General features: G+C 42.4%; 1 protein-coding gene across 1 annotated transcript in view; it reads left to right on the top strand.

Annotated features, from left to right (window-relative positions):
• The window catches only part of Itga2 (integrin subunit alpha 2), a 100,055-nt gene that overhangs the window by 32,796 nt on the left and 44,829 nt on the right, over positions 1 to 22,430 (top strand). Inside the window, exons 3-10 of the mRNA XM_012950241.2 lie at positions 7,085 to 7,194; positions 8,431 to 8,522; positions 12,621 to 12,735; positions 12,912 to 13,039; positions 15,496 to 15,644; positions 19,193 to 19,343; positions 19,943 to 20,108; positions 22,157 to 22,233. Coding sequence (XP_012805695.2) covers positions 7,085 to 7,194; positions 8,431 to 8,522; positions 12,621 to 12,735; positions 12,912 to 13,039; positions 15,496 to 15,644; positions 19,193 to 19,343; positions 19,943 to 20,108; positions 22,157 to 22,233 — 988 coding nt within the window. The remainder of the gene's footprint in view (positions 1 to 7,084; positions 7,195 to 8,430; positions 8,523 to 12,620; positions 12,736 to 12,911; positions 13,040 to 15,495; positions 15,645 to 19,192; positions 19,344 to 19,942; positions 20,109 to 22,156; positions 22,234 to 22,430) is intronic.

The raw sequence follows: 22,430 nt of genomic DNA, 5'->3' as shown, positions 1-22,430 counted from the left end.
AATTTTTCTTGTTCTGTGGACCCCATGCTTCTAAGAATTCAGAGGCATATTTTACATCAGCATCTACCAGATTTTTAACAAAAGCCCAGTTGACTCTTTTATTAGTTTTATTTGTAAGGTTTTTATTGCACTCTAGACTTCTACTCCAACAATAAAGATGGCATCTCTTTGATAATTCTTGCGCCTTATAGTCTCATGCAAGCTGGATGGTTTTAAAAGCAAGACGAATGCCCAAGTGCAGAGCCAGGGCAGCGCTTTGGCAGCGATTGAAGCCACGCTCTTTCCTTCTCCAGAGCCGGTGGAGGACGGGCCCTCCGCCTCCTGCCCCGGGCCCTCCTCTCCCAGGCAGGATGTTGAGATGGGGTTGCTTCAGTCCTTATCACGAGCAATCTGCAAAGGCTCGAGATATGTTTAAAATCATTTCCTGGAGCTCATGGGGGAGGTGTGCTGTTTCTGTTTGTGTAGTCTGAAGGCCTGTCCCAAGACCAGGCTGAGCTTATGATATGACTCAGTGTCACTGTGTGACAAAGGCTGACTGGGAGCAGATGGGAATTTCCAGATGCGCAGATGAGTTTTCTGTGCTGTCTGGGATGGGTGCACACTCAACTTCCTTATAGAGAGAGGAGAAGCAGGATGAGCCACCGTTATAATGGAAGGAAGTCCATCCATATATGGCCTTACAGTTTTAATATGTGTGTGTGGTGTACATGTGTGCGTGGTACATGCATGCATGTGCACTAGTCTGTGTAGATGCATGTGCCTGCGAGCCTGAAGCCTGAGGAGGACATTGGTGACGCCCTCGTGCTCGGCCTCCCTCTGTCCTTGTCATAGGGTCCTTCACTGAACCTGGAGCTGATCAGTTTCTGTCCAGACTGGCTGACCATTGAGCTCCTGCCCCCCACAACTTTGAAAGTGATTTTGGAACCTGTCTCCCCTCACGCCATCTCTGAAGGTCACAGCCATGCACTGGCACGCTTGGTTTTTTACATGGCTACCCCCGCTCTCTGTACCATCCTCCTTCCATCGGTCTTACGGTTAAGTCTGGCTAGAGCCAGTGGGATGGGCACCCCGTGCCTTCTCTGCGTCCCATCGAGAGGTCCCTCACCCCGGTCAGGAGCTGGAGCACAAGGCGTTTCCCTCAGCCTCCCCATCTCTCTCTCTCTCTGAGTGACTTGGGAACATGCACTCAACCTCCCCGAAACACCAAGAAGGCCTTTTGCAGGAATAAATGTGAAACCCTTCCAAAATGAAGTCACCTTGCGTGTGAGCGGCAGCCGTTGGCATCTTGTAAGATGAGGCGCTTATAACCAGTTCCGTTCTCCCTCCGCATTCCTGGCCCCTCAGCCATCTCTAGGGGCGTCATTAGCTTCCATGACTGTTGAATTAGCTGCACCGCATTCCTCTGTCTTCGGAACGGCCCCTTCTCTCGTCCTCTGCATCCTCCTCCTCCTCATTATCCTCCAAATGTCACTGTGATCCCTTTCCAAACAGCCTTTGCTTTTCAGTGCAGCCTTTAACCGCGAGCCAACATCACCCTTACACACTTTCCCAAAGACGGACTCCTCTTGCCTTCACACTACCTATGCAGCCACACTGCACTTGCTTATTTGAAAGCTTTGCTTTTATTTTACATGTTATGTGCAACCAAGCATGATGCTACAGGCCTTTTATCCCAGCACTAGGGAGGGTGAGGTTAATTACCCCAGTGAGTTTGGGGCCAGCCAGCCATCCTGGGGCTGCACAGTGAGTTAGGCAGTTAGTTAGTGAGTCAGGTTAGTCTGGGCTAGAGATTTCTTCCTGTGTGAGGGGAAAGAGGAAAAAGTGTACCCAGATGAATATGAATATATTCATGTATATGATATAAATATATATATCATATATGTATCATATACATATCTATCTATCTATCTATCTATCTATCTATCTATCTATCTATCTATCTATGTATCTATATTCCTGCTTTCCATTTGATTTGGCCACTTTCATGAATTTGTAAACATCCAATTATTTTTTTTATTCTGTACAATCCTTGGAAGGCTAGGTAGGATACATTCCTGCATGTTTAAGTTAAAAAAGCACATTGTTTCTTTTTATAAGATTTATTTTTATTTATTTATTTATTAGAGACAGAGAGGGAGAGAGAATGGGCATACCAGGGTTTCTATCCACTGCAAATGAACTCCAGACACAAGTGCCACCATGTGCATCTGGCTTACGTGGGACCTGGAGAATAGAACCTGGGTCCTTAGGCTTCTCAGGCAAGCGCCTTAACCACTAAGCCATCACTCCAGCCCCCACATTGCTGATTTTTATAGGTAATTGTTGGACTACTTTATTGCCACGCGATTAAAACATCACTCAGCTCTTCACAGAGGTATGAAAAGTGTCACGCATGTTGTCAACAGAGACGTCCGTGTATCTCTCGCTTGGGATATTACAATAACCTTCTAGTAACTTCACCTGCAATGCAACCTTTTTTGTTTGTTTGCTTTTCCTAGGTAGGGTCTCACTCTAGCCCAGGCTGACCTGGAATTCACTATGGAGTCTCAGGGAGGCCTCGAACTCACGGCGATCCTCCTACCTCTGCCTCCCGAGTGCTGGGATTAAAGGCGTGCACCACCACGCCCGGCTCAATGCAACCATTGTAACAAAACAGCTTTCACAGTTCCTAAAATATGTCACACCCAAGACAATTCTACTCAAATATCTAACAAGACCTTCGTCACCCCCAGGGGAGGAAGAGCAGAGACCTTTGAATTACGCTCACGCTGGTCTCTTCGTGACCGTCACCCTCTCCTCCCGCCTTCCCCAGCCACGGGGCTCTTGCGATTGCTGGGCCCGTAACCCAGGCTGCTCTCCTTTGAGCCTTTGCTTCTGCACCCCTTTCTTCTTGAGGTCTTTTTTTTTTTTGGCTGTTCTAATAAAGATCGCACTGCTCCCCACTACCCTCCGAAGCCCTGTTCGCTGCCACCACATGGTTCTCTTTCTGTGTCCGTAGTAATTCGTTCACTGATGTGTCCTTAGTGCCTGGAATTAAGTGTGACCCACAGCAGGTCTCGTCACCATGCACAGGACAGCCAGCTGGTGTATGCAGAGTCCACAACCTACCCCAGGCTGAGAGATGGCTCAGTGGCTAAGTGCACTTCCTATGCCAGTCTAGGGGGCGGAGGAGGCCTTTCATGGCCCAACTTGGAATCTCTAGAACCTGTATAAATAGTGGGTGTGGCCAGGCTAACAAGGGGGAGGCAGACAGGAGAAGAATGCCCAGGCTTGGGGGAAAGGCAGCCAGCTCCCTCATCAATCAGTAAGAGACGCTGTTACCTCAACTGAAACCGGAATGAGGGGCAGAGCGCCCCCTGTGGCAGGAGAGTGCATAGGATTTGAGCATCTCTCTTACACACACACACACACACACACACACCCCACATTACAAAAGAAAAGAAAAAAGAAATGGTGCTGTGGAATTGTGCCCCTTCAGAACTCAATAAACTGTTTTTTTCTTCTCAGGATAACAGACTGTCTTCATGTACTATTTTAAGCGCACCTGGGTCAGTAATCTCTATAAAAATCCCAGAAAACAGAATTTACAGATTACAAAAGAAGATATTTATAGCAGTCCATCGGTTTAAAACTATCCTACCTACACCACCATAAATGCTATTTACTAACCAAATAAGGCCTTTTGAATAGCACTGGAGGTAGGCAAATCAGTGATGTTTTGGGAGTCCACATAATCACTATTTCCTCACAAGATAATTGAACAGTAAGTGTTATTTAAGGTAGTCTTGGAAAAAAATCCCCAGTTTCACTGTGGGAAAAGAAAAATTTATATCTTGGGCTTTTGTTTAGTTTTGAGACTCAGGACATATAACTGTCCATGCATTCCTTTCTACTGGTTGAGGTGACATGAAGTCCATTGCTTTGCAGAAGTTTGGCCATATTTCAACAGGGGTCTACCCATCAGTATGTCCTGTCCCCCACCTTTGTGACATTCTGTCCTGGTATGCCTCCATAAAAATCCATAAAATTTTATAGCTCAACATACCTGCCTCCCTAACTTCCTGCCTGAGTAATTTGAGAATGCTGTGTTTGTGTGGGAGTGGCCGCTGGTCAGGTCACAAGCTCTCCCCATGAGGGTGAGCTGTCAGGAACAGAATTCCACGGAGGTCTCGGGGTAGATGACAGGAGGAATCTGCTTAGTGGTAAAGGCAGTGCACAGTGACCTGGGTCCTGGCCTGCAGTCACCACCATGGCGGGGAGGCCGACGTCTAAAATGATTTGCCACACCGAAGTCAGGAGTCACGCATGCCAAGGCCACGCTTGCTCTTCTCGGCAGTACCCAGAATGGTCAGATTTCCTGCTGCTTTCCCCTGTATTGTGCAAAGAATGTAAGGTAGATGATGAAGATGTGGTCAGGAGAGATGGCTTAGCTGTTAAGCGCTTGCCTGTGAAGCCCAGGGATCCCGGTTCGTGGCTCGATTCCCCAGGACCCACGCTAACCAGATGCACAAGGGTGCAGACGTGTCTGGAGTTCGTTTGTAGTGGCTGGAGGCCCTGGTGCGCCCATTCTCACTCTCTCTCTCTCTCTCTCTCTCTTCTCTCTCTCTGCCTCTTTTTCTGTCTGTCGCTCTCAAATAAATAAATAAAATTAAACAAAAAAGATTTTTAAAAAAGATGATGAGGATGTTTGTTTATATATTAGGGTGGGGTAAGAGCCAGTGTTTTTGGCTCACAGCTGAGCAAATGCACACCTCTCTCTCTCTCTTTCTCTCTCTCTCTGTCATCTTCCTGCTTGCTTAGCCCAGGAAAGCCACCATCTCTCAGGAGTGCTGTCTTAACTCCTCTCTGAGTTTAAGGTTATCAAATTCCAAATTCTGAGGTGAAGTGAGAGGAATGAAGAGTAACTATGGACGCAGAAAGCAGCAGATAGTCTCACGCCATCTCATGAGCTCGATTAGAACCCTCTAATGCAGCTGAGACACTAAACAATCAAACACTTTAGTTAAGAGATGCTTGTCTTGGCCAGGCGTGGTGGCGCATGCCTATAATCCCAGCACTCCAGAGGCAGAGGTAGGGGATCGCCGTGAGTTCGAGGACACCCTGAGACTACATAGTGAATTCCAGGTCAGCATGGGCTACAGTGAGACCCTACCTCAAAAAAAGGGGGAGCTGAAGAGATGGCTTAGCAGTTAAGGTGTATGTCTAAAAAGCCAAAGAACCCAGGTTTGATTCCACAGGACCCATGTTAGTCAGTTGCACAAAGGGGAGGAGCATGCATCTGTAATTCATTTGCAGTGGCTGGAGGCCCTGCGACGCCCATTCTATCTCTCTCTCTGTCGCTCTCAAATAAATAAATAAAAATAAACAACAAAAACAAATTATTAAGAACAAAAGGAACACTTGTCTGTAGCTCCTCGGTGTGTCTGTGTTGGGCTGTGGTGTAGACGTGTGCACCGTGCAACCCGAATAGCGTGTTCCTGCCCTTCAGTGACCCTGCTAGGGGTGTGACCTGCCCTCTGTTGTGGGCATGTGCTGTCAAGGCACGTCTAGTGTGCAGCGCCCTCCACCTCACTTCTGGCTTCTACTCCAGCATTTTCTCGAACTCAGCTCACCCTCTCAGATAGTTTGCCCAGTCTGAGACCCATGCCAGGCCTTCATTCAGACGCAGGGAAGGGGAGGTGCCTGAGGGCCTGGGACTGGAGCTTAACAACCAAGCCCAGAGGCTTCCATCCAGCTGTTGGCTCATGAGTGAGCCATTGGCCCGTCATTCTCAGTGCTTCTGTCTATAGAGTGCAGATGACATAGTCTCAGATCTGCTTTTTTTTAAAGAGGTGACTTACGTAAGTGACGATAACAAGAGTGAGCGTCTGTCTCAGTCAGTGTACACTTCCATCCCTCTCTAATTGACAGCTTTTCTTAAGCACTCTTTTGTTGTTTTGTTTTGTTTTTGCAATTCTTATGAACACAGAACTGGCATGCCAGGGCCTCCAGCCACTGCATTCGAACTCCAGACGCATGCACCACTTTGTGCACATGTTGTGACTCTGCACACGTGCGTCACCTTGTGCGTCTGGCTTATGTGGGATCTGGAGAGTTGAACATGAGTCCTCAGGCTTTGTAGGCAAGCGCCTTAACCACTAAGCAATCTCTCTAGACCTTTTTTTTCCCCTTTTATTAACTAGAGAGTTGTATGGATATAGCACATGTTAGTTCCATCATTTCCCTCCTCCTTGCACCCGTTCCGCTGAGGACTCCACTCCATGGGATGCTGGAATCCCTCCTAGATTTGTGGGTTTTGAGACGTGGGGGGCAGCAGCCAGACACTGTAAAGGGAGGGGCAATGCCTCAGATCTGTTTTGCGCTTTAAATTAGTTTGGAGAGCCTCATATCCACTTCAAGATGCTGTGATTAATGGGGATTCCCAGAATCACGCTTTCTACAACTGCTTTCTAGAATGCGCTCGCGCTGTGTCCTTGTTGCTGTGATAAAAGTAAGAGCCTCACAGAAAGCGCTGGAGGAAGGAAGGGTGTAGTTTGTCTCACGGGTTGAGGATGCAGTCGTGGTTGGCAGAAGCCTGAGGCAGAGGGACACAGCCTGACCGTAGTGGGGACAATGACACCACACACACTCCACAGTCAGCTGTCGTTGGAAAATAGAGCTTTGATGCTTGGAGGAGCTCTGCAGGCTAAGGTAGAAACAGCCAACAGGTTACTAACGGTCTGAGCTGCCTTCTTTGCATGGGCTAGAGCGAGACTCTACCTTGAAAAAAAAAAATTAATTTCACCTGGTGCTTTTTTGTTTTTTAATTGTACTAACGTAATTGGCTGAGAGAACATTAGAAACTACATGTGTGGCTTGAACTGGGCTTCTCAAACTGCTTGGCCGAGACCTGGGGAGTGTGGCAAAATACCCCGTTTCTCAGGTATTTATTAAGTATCTTGATAAGCTAAGAGGAAAGAAAGAAGGCCAAATTATAACTGGACAAATATGAACTGTTCCCCTGTACAAAATTAAAATTAAATGTGAATTGTCACTGATCTGTACTTACCACAATATGAGTAGTAAAAGAAATTCTCATTTCTAGGCTCCTGGTTGGGTCACCATGGAGTGGTTTTCCCGAGAACCGAATGGGAGACGTGTACAGATGTCCTATTGACTTATCCACTGCCACGTGTGAAAAACTCAACTTGCAAAGTAAGTTGTAATTAGCATTTTTTTTTTTTTTTACCAATATCAAAGTCTTGTTTGTCATAGAACATATACCGGTCATGGGAGGAGCTAAGAGCCCCTGGGAGGGCAATTCATGTCCGTGGTAGACAGACTATGACTTGAGAAGGAAGGTCCCTGAGCTAGGGTGAAGGCTTGAGAGAAGGCTTACGGCAGCCACCCCAGGACATGAGGGAAGAAATGCAACTGTGAGGAAATGAACGCAGTGGTGACAGGTTGGCTGGGATTGGAGAATAAGTGACATTACTGAGGAACGGCCAAGCTTAATAGCTCAAGAGGACTGGAGAGATGGCTTAGCGGCTAAGCGCTTGCCTGTGAAGCCTAAGGACCCCGGTTCGAGGCTCGGTTCCCCAGGTCCCACGTTAGCCAGATGCACAAGGGGGCACACGCGTCTGGAGTTCGTTTGCAGAGGCTGGAGGCCCTGGAGCGCCCATTCTCGCACTCTCTCTCTCTCTCTCTATCTGCCTCTTTCTTTCTCTGTCACTCTTAAATAAAAAAATAAACAAAAAAAAAAAATAGCTCAAGAACAGATGCAGCCCACAGCCAGTGTCTCAGTTTGGGGGAAGAGAGGAGGTTGCAGAGGGTCGAGTCTTATTTCACCTAGCAGCAGGTCTCATGAATCTTTATTGAAAAATCCTACCTACCACTGCGCTGAGCTAGATTCTATCAAATAGCATGCATTGAAGGCATTTTTCAGTGACTTAGATAAAACAACTGTGACATGGAATCAGCGTGACAAATAGTTGGTATCCTCACATGTGAACTGTTTGTCAGAAAACTTTAAATAACCAAACAAACAGGTATCCGTTATCGTCACCCTTCTGTAAATTCTTTTAAAGTTTCTGCGGTGGCAGACATTGATGTCAAGGATTGGTTTGAGCACAGCGGATTATATAGAGAATAAATCAAGGGTCCATACATAGTTTTCCATGTGTATTTTAACTCTTATCCTTTTGTTAGTATAAATTAAATAAGACAGGTAAGGTGCATTAAAAAAAACAAATGGATTTAAGTATCCACAGCAGAGCCAACCTGTAATATTCCTGGCACCCTACAGTGAGCCGTGGATGGCATGGCCCACCCCATTTCACACTTCAGTATGGAATTCCAGCTCCTCAGTATGTGACAGGATACGATGTATCATCATAATCCTAAGTGAAAAGTAGAGATTAAGTCTATTTCCTGTTTCCTTTTCTCTGGAAGCTTCAACAAGCATGCCGGGCGTTACTGAGATCAAAACCAATATGAGCCTTGGCCTGACCCTGGCCAGGAACTTGGGAACCGGAGGCTTCCTCGTGAGTAGTTTCTTCCCAAACCCTGTGAAATTGTGTAGTCGGTGACGTTTTCTTCCTGTCCCTTTATCGAATGGAGTCTTGAGATTGAAACTTCAGACCTCGCTTTTGGATCACTGATGCTATTTGGAGAAGTAAGGCAAGATAATCACCTGTTGGTGTGTGTACTTCTTGGATTGTTCTCCAATATCATAGGATGGGTTGTTTTTTTGGGGGGTGGGGGTTAGAAGACAGAGCCTTTGACCTTGAAAGGCGTGCTTCATAATCGTTGGCAACATCAAAATCTCAGGTCTCACACCTATTTCCTGCAGGAACATTCAAGTTAGGTCCTGTTCACTCAGACAGCAAGTTGCAAAGGTGACGTTTGTTTTAATGGCTGGCTGACCGGATATTGTTTCAAGACACGGCATGGCCTACGGATCTCACGTCAGCTTTTTCTCTGGCTCATTTTCTATGGGAAGATATCACAAATCAGTAAAATGAAATGCCTCATTTGGCAGTTCATCTGGCAACAACCAATTGGTTAATAATTCACGTACCTAAATGAACTTTGAATTGAATTAAGAGCTAATAAAAAGAAACTCGAAGAAAAGGGAAATTTTCTGTAGAAGATAGGTCTTTCTGAACCTAAAATTGAATCAATGAGGGCTGGCTAGATGGCTTATCAGTTAAGACACTTGCCTAACAATCTGGGGCTTCATTGATTACGCAGCGCCCATGTAAATCCAGATACACAAAGAGACACATGCATCTGGAGTTCGTTTGCAGTGGCTAGAGGCCCTGGTGCACCCATTCACAACCTCTCTCTCTCTCTCAATCCTTGCAAACAAGTAAATAAAAGTTTAAATAAAAAATAGAATCAATGATGCAGGAAAATATCAAAAATACTTGATAATGTAAAAAGAAAAACATCACATACCAAAAAATAAAACTGAAGTACAAACTAAATCTTATTTGAAATTTCTCCTGGTTCATATAGGTTAGTGTCATTGTACAGTCCCGTAAGACAAGCCCTGTAAGCTTGTTTTAGAAAGCTTAATTTTACTTGGCTAACTTCCGTTACATAATCAACATGGTAACATAAAAGGCTGCTTTACAGTGGACTTTTCTAAAAATTAGTTTAGTTTTTAACTTTGAAATTGTGTTTGTTGTAACAACTGTTTGTATTTAGTTAACCTTGCTACCCATGACATAAACTAAATGTTGTTTATGCTGTGTGGGACACCAGTATGTAAATGATTTTTGTAAGACATATTTGTGGCTTATCATATTTCAAAATCTCTCTCTTTTTTTTTTTTTTGTTTTGGTTTTTCAAGGTAAGGTCTCACTCTAGCCCAGGCTGACTTGGAATTCACTATATAGTCTCAGGGTGGCCTCAGACTCACAGCAATACCTTCTACATCTGCCTCTCGAGTGCTGGGATTAAACGCATGCACCACCACACCCATCTCAAGATCTTTTTGATAGTGATGATCTGATGTTCTTGTTTGTCTTTAAGGTTGACTCAGTCAGAAGGACATTTTGAGAATAGGGGATTATAGACTGTACTTCAGTCTTAATCCCTAACTCCAGATAAAGCAAAATAAAGTTGCAAGGGAATTTGAGGGTTTAATTTACTAGTTATTGTAACAGAGACACACACAAAAGAGAGGAAGAGATGTCAATTTCTTTACACACATAAAAGGTCAAAATCTTAAGATACTCTAAAAGTTCTATGGAAACGGCTGACAATCATCACATATTTTTGAGCCTTCTTAAGTTCTTGGGCTTCAAGCAGGAATGTTCTGGCATTAACAATTGGCATATTTGAACTTAACTTCTTAATGCTCTTTTCCATTGCTTATGAAACAAAAATGTCTGTTCTCGAATGCTTTGAAAGTTATTTTCCAAGGTGATAAAAGAATTAAGAATGCAGATGTAGAAGTCAATCATTCTCATCCATTTTTATAAACTGGAAGCATCAATAATGACTGGGTCAACTAATTGGCAAAATGAAGTCATTTTATAGGAGGGAGACTGCTCGATCTCTGAGTATGAAATATGACCACTGCTGTTTCTATTAAGCTACTTAAAGTTGAACTGGGTCAAATAAATTTCTTTTGTTTTTCCAGTTGCTTCTTATAAGTCGACATTCTTCTGTTCCATTTCTGTGATGATTCTTTACATGAATTTAATGCCTCTCATATGGTCCACATCCATATGTCATGTTAAAAACTATACAAATTTTTCTTATTGCAACTTGGCTTCTATAACCCACTTTCCTCGTTTTCATGTTGTGAAATGAATATTGTTCAGCTTAATGTTTCCTATATGTTCATTCAAGGGCCACTGAAAAGGAGAGAACTGGGATCTTGATATTGATTTCATGAGCTATTGATAGTTGAAGGATGGGGTTTTAAGGAAGGAGAGCAATACGAGACAGCTTTAGTGACAAAAATAAATTAGGAAGTGGGAATAAGAGATCTGGAAGTCCTCAAAGGAAAGAAAAACTTCACAGCAAGATTTAAAAAAAAACTGGCAGAGCCTGAGATTACATAGTGAATTCCAGGTCAGCCTGGGATAGAGCGAGGCCCTAACTCAAAAAACCAAAGGGAAAAATTAAAAAACAGAGACAGTCTAGTTTTAGCCGGGCGTGGTGGCACTTGCCTTTAATCCCAGCACTCGGGAGGCAGAGGTGGGTGATTGCCGTGAGTTCAAGGCCACCCTGAGACTACATATTGAATTCCACATCAGCCTGGGCTAGAGCGAGATCCTACCTCGAAAAACTGAAAGAAAAAAAAAAAAACAACTGGCAGTCAGTGTTTGGGTTAACTTGTTAGAGTCCTTTTTAAAGTGTGATTTTTTTTTCCATGAAAATTTTGCCCTCTGGTTTTTTTTTTTTAATATTTTTTGTTCTTTTTTTTTAAATTTATTTATTTATTTATTTGAGGACGACAGACACAGAGAGAAAGACAGATAGAGGGAGAGAGAGAGAATGGGCGCGCCAGGGCTTCCAGCCACTGCAAACGAACTCCACGTGTGTGCTCCCCCTTGTGCATCTGGCTAACGTGGGACCTGGGGAACCGAGCCTCGAACCGGGGTCCTTAGGCTTCACAGGCAAGCGCTTAACCGCTAAGCCATCTCTCCAGCCCTTGCCCTCTGGTTTTTGAAAAGCAAGGGATCTGTCTCATAGTGGTAGACAGGCAGGGACATGGTGGCCTGGCCCTGTATATTTGCGTGTCCTTAGGTTACCGTGAGGCCTCTGCATGGTCCCAGGACTCTCTGGGGGTTCCCACCTGTTGCTGGAGGCTCTTGGTGGCTGGATTCTGTTAAGAAGGGACAGGGGGAATCTGATCTGCAAACAGCCGCGATGCCGGTGCATAAGTCACACTTGCCATCTCCCTGAGCGTGTTCTAAGCAGTCTAGGTCTGTGGACCACTCAATATTCCCTCCACACAGCCATTGTAAGCAAGGAGACACCGTTGTCCTCTTGTGGAAATGAAGTGCCCGAGGTCCCAGCAGCTAAAAGATAGATAAAGAACCAGTTTTCCACTCAGTTTCCTCCTGGGTCCTCCCTGCATGGTGGCATTCTGTGGGAGTCTCCTCCGTTCACTGGCACCCATCCCTGAAGACTCCATTTTCTCTTCCTCCTGGCTGGCCTTCCTTGGGACAGAACGCCCGCTACCTTCTCCATATGGTCGCTCTAGGCATTTCTGACTTGTCACTTGTGAGAATTGGCAATTCCTAGTCTGTCCAGACAGAATAGAAATGAGGCCTTAGGGCTGGAGAGATGGCTTAGTGGTTAAGCGCTTGCCTGTGAAGCCTAAGGACACTGGTTCAAGACTCCATTCCCCAAGACCCATGTTAAGCCAGATGCACAAGGGGGCATACACATCTGGAGTTCGTTTGCAGTGGCTGGAGGCCCTGGCATGCCCATTCTCTCTCTATCTGCCTCTTTCCCTGTCTGTCACTCTTAAATAGATAAATAAATAAATAAATAAATATATATATAAATAAATAAATAAATAAATAAATAAATAAATAAAATAAATGAGGCCTTAGTTCCACAGCAGTTAGCTTGTCCAGCACACGTCCACTTCTTGCCTTCTCGTTTCTTGGCAGACGTGCGGCCCTCTGTGGGCGCAGCAGTGTGGGAATCAGTACTACGCCACTGGCATCTGCTCCGACGTCAGCCCCGATTTCCAGCTGCTAGCCAGCTTTTCACCTGCTGTGCAGAGTAAGTGATGGATGTGTGGGCGCGCTGAGTGATGCCTGGTGTCCAAGGGAGGGGAGGTCACCAAGTCCCACCCAGCCTCTCTGGAAATCTGGCTTTTGCCTGCTGTAAAGTTTGACTCAACTATTAAAAAAAAAAAAAGTGGGCTTTATTATTTTCTTTTTTTTCCCCTTATGTAGCCTGCCCTTCCCTCATAGATGTGGTAGTTGTATGTGATGAATCAAACAGTATTTACCCATGGGAGGCAGTAAAGAACTTTTTGGAAAAATTTGTACAAGGCCTGGACATAGGACCCAAAAAGACTCAGGTATGTACATCTGAGAAAATAATGTTAGATATGAAGTCATGTCTTTCCCAATGACTAAGTATTCATTTTAAATGCATTTAATCATAACCATGAGAGTTAAATGAAAACAGTATTAGACCTATGACTTTGCCCGGTCGTGTTTCTCTTAGAGTTTTATTTTTGGCAGCATCAACAGTGCGGTATTATTGACATTTTAGATTGCATAATTTTACCTCTCTAATCCTCTCATTTATTAATATATTTTTAAATTGAGTACATATATATATATGTGTGTATATATATATACTTATGATAATAATGAACTCCTATGGTTTACACCTTGCTGGGAAAACAATTATCTTTGAATTCTGTTAGTCTTAAAGATAACTCACTAAGCATAATTCTGATATTTATTGTTTTATGCACTTATCTACATTCTAGTCTAGACTGCCTTGTCTATTATTCACATAGAACCAAGTCTTTTCAATAATTTGAGATAGTTCCCCATATTTTGAGAAGCCCCGGATTTGATTTTATATCTTACCAAAAAAGAACAAAAAAAAAATGGGTGCAAAATTGTCCCACTTCTCTAAGAATACTGAGTAGCATGTATTTTATTTATTTATTTATTTGAGAGCGACAGACAGAGAGATAGAGGGGGGGAGGTGGGGGGAGAATGGGCTCAACATCAGGCCTCCAGCCTCTCCAAGTGACCTCCCCGTGCTTGTGCAAATTAATGCTTCTGGCTTTACATGGTTGCTGGGGAACTGAGCCCCATGTCACCCCTGGCTGCAGGCAAGCATCTGAACTGCTAAGCCATCTCTCAAGCCCTCAAATCCTGTTGTTTTTATAAATGAAAAAATAATGTTTGTTTACTTGAGAAAGAGAAAAGGGGAGAGAGAGAATGGGCACACCGGGGCCTCCAGCCACTGCATCTGGCTTACATGGGTCCTGGAGAATCGAACCGGGATCCTTTGGCCTTGCAGACAAATGCCTTAACCGCTAAGCCATCTCTCCAGCCCAAATCCGGTTACTTTTGATACAGTCTTACATCTTCCCATAAGGAAAGAAGTGCAGGAAGACCGTACCCCTCAGCATCCTTCCAGTACCTGTCAGACTCCCTCCCAGACACAAACAGCAGATTGAGTGGAGGAATCTGTCCCGTCCTTCCCACCTCCCTTCCCTTCTGAGCTCAGACAGTCCTGTGCCTTTCTGGGTCTCTTTTCATTGATTTTCTATTGCCTTTTCTTGGTGACACAATCCCTAACTCCCAGGCTTGCAAAATTGTTTCACAGCTTGGGAACAGATACATTGGTAAAAGGGTAAGACTTTCTTGATGTAAAGAATTATAAAATGTTGGGCTAGAGGGATGATTTAGCAGTTAAGGCATTTACCTGCAAAGCCAAAGGACCCAGATTCAATTCCCCAGGACCCACATTAGCCAGATGCACAAGGAGTGCACACGTCTGGAGTTCTTTTGCAGTGGTTGGAGGCCCTGGCATGCCCATTCTCTCTCTCTCTCTCTCTCTCCCTCTCTCCCTCCCTCTCTCTCTCTCTCTCTCCCCTTTTCGCTGTCAAATAAGTAAATAAATAAAAATGAAATGTTTTTTTTTTTTAATATCCTGACATCTTATTCAGGAGTCCTTCTTGGTGCAGAAGAAATTGCTCAATGATTAAGGCTCTTGCCTACAACGGCCAACAACCTAGGTTCGATTCCCCAGTACCCACGTAAAGCCAGATGCACCAAGTAGTACGTGTATCTGGAGTTCATTTGCAGTGGCTAAAGGCTTTGGCATTCCCATTCCCTCTGTCTGTCTCTCTTCTATTTCTCTCTGCTTGCAAATAAACAAATAAAAAAATTTAAAGTCTTTCTTTCTGTCAGTTCTCTCAAATAAGACTCATAATTGCATTTTCCGTGAAGGCTAGAAATTCCCTGCCCCACATGCATATCCAGAAACTTGGCTTCAGAGATGTTCCATCCCATAATAGGAAAAAAAAAGCAACAACAGTACAATCAGTCAATCAAAGTTGACGACATACCTGGGAAATATATTGTTTTCTTTGTTGAAATCTAATTCTTTGCTACTAATGAGATGTTACCCTCCATCTATGATCACTAATAGTTGCATGAAGCAGTGATAATTAGAAAAGTTTATTTCTTTTTAAATCATCCTGTCAAAAACAATGTCTTAATAGCCATTCATATTAAATAGTATAAGGAAATTCTTTGAAAAATCTTCAGTTGTTACTGAACCAGAATCATAAGCTAAAACACATCATTTGCTAGACAATAGTAAGGACATCCAAGAAGGATCAGTTCAGAAAGAAAGAACTACCAAGAAGAAAACTTTCAGAAGCGATTTCCTTAAGCCATCCACTCATGTCTACATGCACTTTGTATTCTTACGACATTAAATCCATAGAAACCTATTTATAACATAATGATAGACCTTTACTAAACTTCCGTTCTTTTGAAGGTGGGGTTAATTCAATATGCCAATAACCCAAGGGTTGTGTTTCACCTGAACACTTACAAAACCAAGGATGCGCTGGCCGCAGCAATGTCCCAGACATTCCAGCTAGGTGGGGACCTCACGAACACTTTCAGAGCCATTCAGTATGCCAGGTAAGTCTCGGTGCTAGAAGGCCAACAGTTAGACAGTATGAGTGTGCTAACAAGTGAAAAAATAGGAAGAAAAGACACAGGACAAAAAGAAAAATAAGCCTGCCACCCACACGTAAATCAGAACTGATCACAGAGCAAAGTCAGCATTCTGTGAATTTTCCAAGAATCACATGAGAGGTGAAGTTAAGAAGCTTCTAGGATTCCGGCATGGTGATAAAAATGGGTCTAGTTGAAAAAGCTATAGGATATTTCTCTACACACATATGTTTAATAATATAAAAACATTTCAGAAAATAACATATGCTTAGTTTTGTTTTTCCATTTTTTTTTTTTTTCCTTTCTGAGATCAGGTCTAGCTCTTAGCCCAGGCTGACCTGAAATGCACAATGTAGTCTCAGGCTGGCCTTGAACTCACAGTGATCCTCACAGGTGATAGGATTAAAGGCATGTGCCACCATGCCTGGCTAACATGCTTAGTTTTACTTTTTTATGAAAGAGAGAGAGAGAATTGGCATGTCATAGCCTCCAACCACAGCAATCAAACTCCAGATGCGTGTGCCACCTTGTGTGCATGTGTGACCTTGCACGTGCATCACCTTGTGTACCTGGCTTACGTGGGATCTTGGAGTTGAGCATGGATCCTAAGGCCTCATAGGCAAGTGCCTTAACTACTAAACCATCTCTCCAGCCCTATGCTGAGTTTTATATACATTAACTTTGAAGTGTTCCTTAGATATTCAGGTAAAAATAGCAAGAATTGCAGCCATTATTTTGGAGACAGAAGAAATGAATGGAAACTGATAGAAAGTGATATCATATATCTGCTCATTTATCCTAAAGGTGACAGAAAGAATAGGAGATTCCAGCAGAGGGAAAATAAGTTGCTAGACAACTGTTCCACCATCTAGAAATAAATTAAAGCTGAGTACCTGCCTGAATTTTTGCGTCCAACTAGATTTGGCTGGATCAAAATTTTAATTCTGACTGGGCGTAGTTGTGTATGCCTTTAACCTTAGCCTGAGCCACATGGTGATACCTTGTGTCTAAAAGCACCAAAGCAGGGCTGGACAGATTGCTTAGTGGTTAAGGCGCTTGCCTATGAAGCCTAAGGACCCATGTTCTACTCTCCAGATCCCACATAAGCCAGATGCACAAAGGTGAGGCAAGTGCAAGGTCACGCATGCCCACTAGGTGGCGCAAGTGTCTGGCGTTTGATTTCAGTGGCTGAGGACCTGGCATTTCAATTGTCTCTCTCTCTCTCTCTCTCTGTTGCTCTCTCTAAAAAGATAAAAATAAAATATAAGTAAATAATTAAAAATATATTTTTAAAAATGCAGTAAAGTAAAATGAAATGAAATGTGAGAAATAAAATGATTAATGGGTTACATAACTTGTGTGACTTTCAAAAAAAAAGCCTCAGAGACAATAAGGATTTTTTAACACCACGTCAAATATGAAAAACATAAAAATGAGTTAATGGTTTTGATTATAAACATATATTATGTAATACATATATTTATATCAAATATATTTAATAGTTATAATAAATTAAATCTATATTAATATTTATATTAAAATATAGAAATATATAAAATTTCTGTACAGATAAAAACCACTAAAATCTATAATATGTCCAAAAAACTGAAGAAATTATCAGCAGTATGTCAGAGAAAAAGTAACTTTTTGTCAATAAATAGATGTTACTCATTATAAATAACACAAAGATAATAGATTAAGACATAGAGTTAAGAGTTCATACAGAAAGAAATATAAATGACTAAAAACATAAAAATACTCATCAATCCTTTATAGTGAGTGTAAAAACAGAAAGCTAAAATTAAGAAGTTGAATAATTTTCATTGCCAAGAGAAGGGTGTGTAATTGCATTCATATAGTTGCACAGATGGTAATATAAACTGATGGAAATGTTAAAAAATTTTTCTAACAAAATTTGAAATGTGTATATCATTCACCACATGTCGCTGTAAGATCTCATGCCATGGTACATTGAGACTATTGCCTGACACAACATACACACAGTTATTCACTGTAGCATTATTTATGTAAAAAGAGTAGCTTAAATATCAAATAATGAGGAGCATGGAAACATAAGCTGGTGCCTACAGATAATGAACTTTTGATTAGCCGTTTAAAAAGAATGAGGGCTTTATATGTGCCAATATGCAAGGATTTCCATTAACATTAAAAAAACTCTTTAGAGTAAGCCCTTATCTTTGAAAGAAACTTACAGATATCATATTATATATGAATATTACTTTTAAATGAATAATTTTTATAAAGAAATGTAAGAAATTCAGAATAGCAGAATGTACCTTGGCAGAAATAGTGCCTAAATTTTGCTTGCACTTCATGTATTTTGTAATTGTGCCTCTTTATTAAAAAAATAATAAAGGCTGGTGACATGGCCCAATGGTTAAAGTCCTTGCCTTTGAAAACTAACAACCGGAGTTTGATTCCTCAGTACCTTCATAAAGCCAGACACACAAAGATGCACGTGTGTCTAGAGTTCACTCGCAGTGACTAGAGGCCCTGGTGCGCCCATTCTCTCTCTGTGTTTCTTTTCTCTGTCTCTTTCTGCTTGTAAATAAAATAAAGTAAAATAAAATAAAATAAGAACATAAAAATAATCGAGTCTCACAAAAGTAAATGCATATCTCATGATTGCCTAATGAGTAAAATTTGTGGCTGCAATATCTTTGCTCTGTGGATTAATACTAAGTGAATTTAAAATTTCTTGTGGGAAGATAGTCTAAGGAATTGTGGGCTAAATTCACACAATACACACTACCACCATGAATACTATCAAAACTAACTTTAATATAAGTAAGAATTATATTTCTATATTCTAAAAAAAAATATTTTATTTATTTATCTGCAAGCAGAGAGATAGCAAGGAGATAGAGAACACGTGTGCCAGGTCCTCCAGCCACTGCAAACGAACTCCAGATGCGTGCGCCCCCTTGTGCATCTGGCTAACGTGCGTCCCGGGGAATCAAACCTAAGTCCTTTGGCTTCGCAGGCAAGCACCTTAACCACTAAGCCACCTCTCAAGCTATTCCTGTACATATATATATCTCCACAAGCTACAAAGAGAATCCTCTTGAATATGAATGACACTGGCATTAAGGCAGAAAGAAATTTCCGGGGAGAGTGCCACATAGCTCAGGATGGTCGGGCTTAAGGAAACTCATTGTCAGTGACCTTCACAAGCCAGAAGTCGACCTGTAGACTTTGCCTTTTATTTATTTATTTATTTGAGAGCGACATGCAGAGAGAAAAAGAGGCAGACAGACAGAGAGAGAGAGAGAGAGAGAGAGAGAGAGAGAATGGGCACACCAGGGCCTCCAGCCACTGCAAACGAGCTCCAGATGCGTGTGCCGCCTTGCGCATCTGGCTAACGTGGGTCCTGGGGAATCGAGCTTCGAACCAGGGTCCTTAGGCTTCACAGGCAGGCACTTAACTGCTAGGCCATCTCTCCAGCCCTAGACTTTGCCCCTTGATAACGAGTTTAACACTGTCTGCCGCAGAGACTTCGCTTATTCCCCAGCTTCCGGGGGACGACCAGGTGCCACCAAGGTCATGGTAGTTGTAACTGATGGTGAATCCCACGATGGCTCCAGGCTGAAAGCTGTCATTGAGCAGTGTAATGACGACGACATACTGAGGTTTGGCATAGCAGTAAGTGGCCTCTCTTTGTGCTCGTCTTCCGTGGTTGGGGGTAGGGGGTGGGTATGTGTTCCTATATACCACCACTTTAAGTCAGCCCTTTATCACTGACTGGTCAAAGTGGATTAAAAGGGCTGGAGAGATGGCTCGGTGGTTAAGGCACTTGCCTGCAAAGCCTAGTGACCTGAGTTCCATTCCCCAGTACCCACACAAAGTGATGCATGTGTCTGGAGTTTGTTTGCAGTGGCTTAGAGGCCCCAGAGCACCCATTCTCTCTCTCTCTCTGTCTGTCTCTCTCTCAACCTATCTCTGTATTGTGTGTGTATGTTTGTGTGTGTGTGTGTGTGTGTGTGTGTGTGTGTGTGTGTGTGATATCTCTGTCTCTGTGCTTGCAAATAAAATAAATGCATATTCTAAGTGGATTAGAAAGTTTTGACTGTCCATTACTTCTTGCTGATGTATGGCCCAGGTAATTTAAAATATAATTGTAGAAATGTCACTTGATTCACTAACCCCAAAGGGATGATGACCAGGAATGGACTAAAATGGGCAATAGGAAAATTGGAATCAAGCAGGAATGATCTGTTTGTCCCCGTTCCTCTGTTTTCAAGGTCCTTGGGTACTTAAACAGAAACGCTCTGGACACTAAAAATCTGATAAAGGAAATCAAAGCCATAGCCAGCGTCCCCACAGAAAGGTACTTCTTCAACGTTTCAGACGAAGCAGGTCTGCTGGAGAAAGCGGGGACCATAGGAGAACACATTTTCAGCATCGAAGGTAAAGGCCTTCTCGCAACCTTTCTATACAGCGGGGAGACCCGTGCATTTGCTGCACATGCGTGTGTTCAGATCCCCAGAACCCACTCGCACACACAAGCCAGACACGGTGGTGCCTGTCTGTAATCCCAGCTCTCCTGTGGAGAGAGGGGAGGTGCAGATGGGAGACACTTTAAGGGTTCATTGGCTAGCAAGGCAGGCAAACAGAATGGTGAACATCAAGGGGCCAGGCTTAAACAATGCAGGAGGACAGAACCAACAGCTGGGGCTGTCCTTTGATTGCCACAGGCACACCACGCTTCACACACACACACACACACACACACACACACACACACACGAGAGCCAAAAAAAAACCAAAAGAAAAAAGTAAAATAAAACAGAATTTTATTTCATGAAATTTTTTGAGCATTTGTTATTTTAGTATTACATATTTGCCCTGTGAATATTAACTGGTCTGCATAAAATCTCATCAATTAGCAAGAAAAATAGATAAGGTATATGACTTAGTTTATTAAAGAGAAAATATAATAAAATAAGCCAATAAGCATAAGAAAATATTCCTGTCTTCAGAAATTATAAAAATACAGATTCAATCACTTTTTGTGCCGCCTAAGAGATGACACAGATCAATAATGCTTAATTTTTCAGCATTACTGAGAAGCCAAGAGACACATGCATTTTTGATAAGATGGTGAATTCTTATAACTTTTGGTAGGACACTTTAGCAATACCTACTGTAATCATAGTTTAATATCTTGTGTTATGTTGTATAATTTCAAAAATTCCTAAATTTGTTTATAATTAAAATATGTATTTTATAAATTATAAAAAGACTGAAAAATTTCAGCTGTTCAAATTGGGGAAAATAGTTTACCTATGTATAGTAATTTACTTATACAGTCTCAGAAACCTAGTTAGGAGAAATATATCACATATTAAGAATCCCACGCTATATAGAAGACTAGAATACTCTTTAAATTTGGTGAAAAGTTCCAAATAACCCAAATACTAGTTCCAGATGGTTAAACCAAAGAACTTTCAACAATAAAGGCAGTATTCAATTGATTGCCTATTGATCGCCTATTGGAAGCTGGGTCCAAGGATTGCATAGGCTAACATCGTTGCTGTAGTCAAATCTTGATCTTAATTACCCACTGGAAATTTCTGACACACCCCAACTCTTATTGCTTAAGTATAGTGCTTTTAAGTTATTTAAACCATCATTAAAACTTAATGTCTCCTGAGGTAACAAAATCACTAAGCTACGCTTGTTAATAAATTTCCCTGTCATTCATGAGTAAGTGTAGCATAACATAAAAGCTAGCGAGTAATATTTTGTACATTATCTGCTGTTATAGACTATTCAGGGGCATAGCTATTTTATTCCAAACTGTGTCTATTCATCCTGCGTGAGTTACTACATCTAAGCAAGAGGACATCCTGCAGTAATATTCAACTTCATTTATGAGAACATCAGTGAAACTTTGCCATTGGGACTGCAACCCCGCTTTATGTAGAATGCATAGTGATTGAGCCTTAAGGTGTCAGCAACAAAGATAAGCACCTAGGCACAAGGAGGACACATCTTGAACCTTGGTTTCTGATGGCTAACCCAAGTATCTCTCAGTGTCGACAAAATCAATTGTCTGGTCTTTTAGCTGCATCTGGAGTATTATGCATTAGAGGCACCGACATTTAAAATGAAAAATTCAGTTAGCTTTCTAAGCTGGTAATCATAATTTAAAAAAAAAAAAAAAGCTCATGACCTTAATTTTTACTTTCCCTCATGTTATTCTTTTGGAAAGGTTTTTGGATATCAGAAACATCACAAGTATTCCATTAAATATATTAATGCTTAACTAAGGTTAAAGGCAACTTAAAAAAACTTCCTTGGACACCTTCATAGTGATTCCTTCTTCCCAGAAATCCCTGCCGCGGTTGTGTGAGAGGTTTAGGACATGGCGTGGGGATGGCAGTGCATGTCCGTGTTTGGAAACTGGATTTGAAATGGCTGGCACTAATGCATTTTGAAATTGTACCACCCAGGCACTATACAAGGAGGAGACAACTTCCAGATGGAAATGGCCCAAGTAGGATTCAGTGCAGACTACTCGCCTCAAAATGTGCGTATATCAAACAACTCAAGCTCTAGTGGACAAAACACTTCCAGACCCAGTAGCCTACACACAAAACAGGGAAAAAAGGCCCATCTAGTAACCAACGGGTCTGATTCCTGGTCCCAGGAATTTAGGGTTCTTTGTGCTGCGCTTTCATTGTCTAAAAATGACAGTTAACCACACTGTGATTTCATACTTCATGG

This window comes from Jaculus jaculus, chromosome 20 (assembly GCF_020740685.1).
Source record: "Jaculus jaculus isolate mJacJac1 chromosome 20, mJacJac1.mat.Y.cur, whole genome shotgun sequence".
In the NCBI taxonomy this organism is placed as follows: domain Eukaryota; kingdom Metazoa; phylum Chordata; class Mammalia; order Rodentia; family Dipodidae; genus Jaculus; species Jaculus jaculus.
Note: the sequence above shows the minus strand (reverse complement) of the source record. Positions and strands in the feature narration are given on the sequence as shown.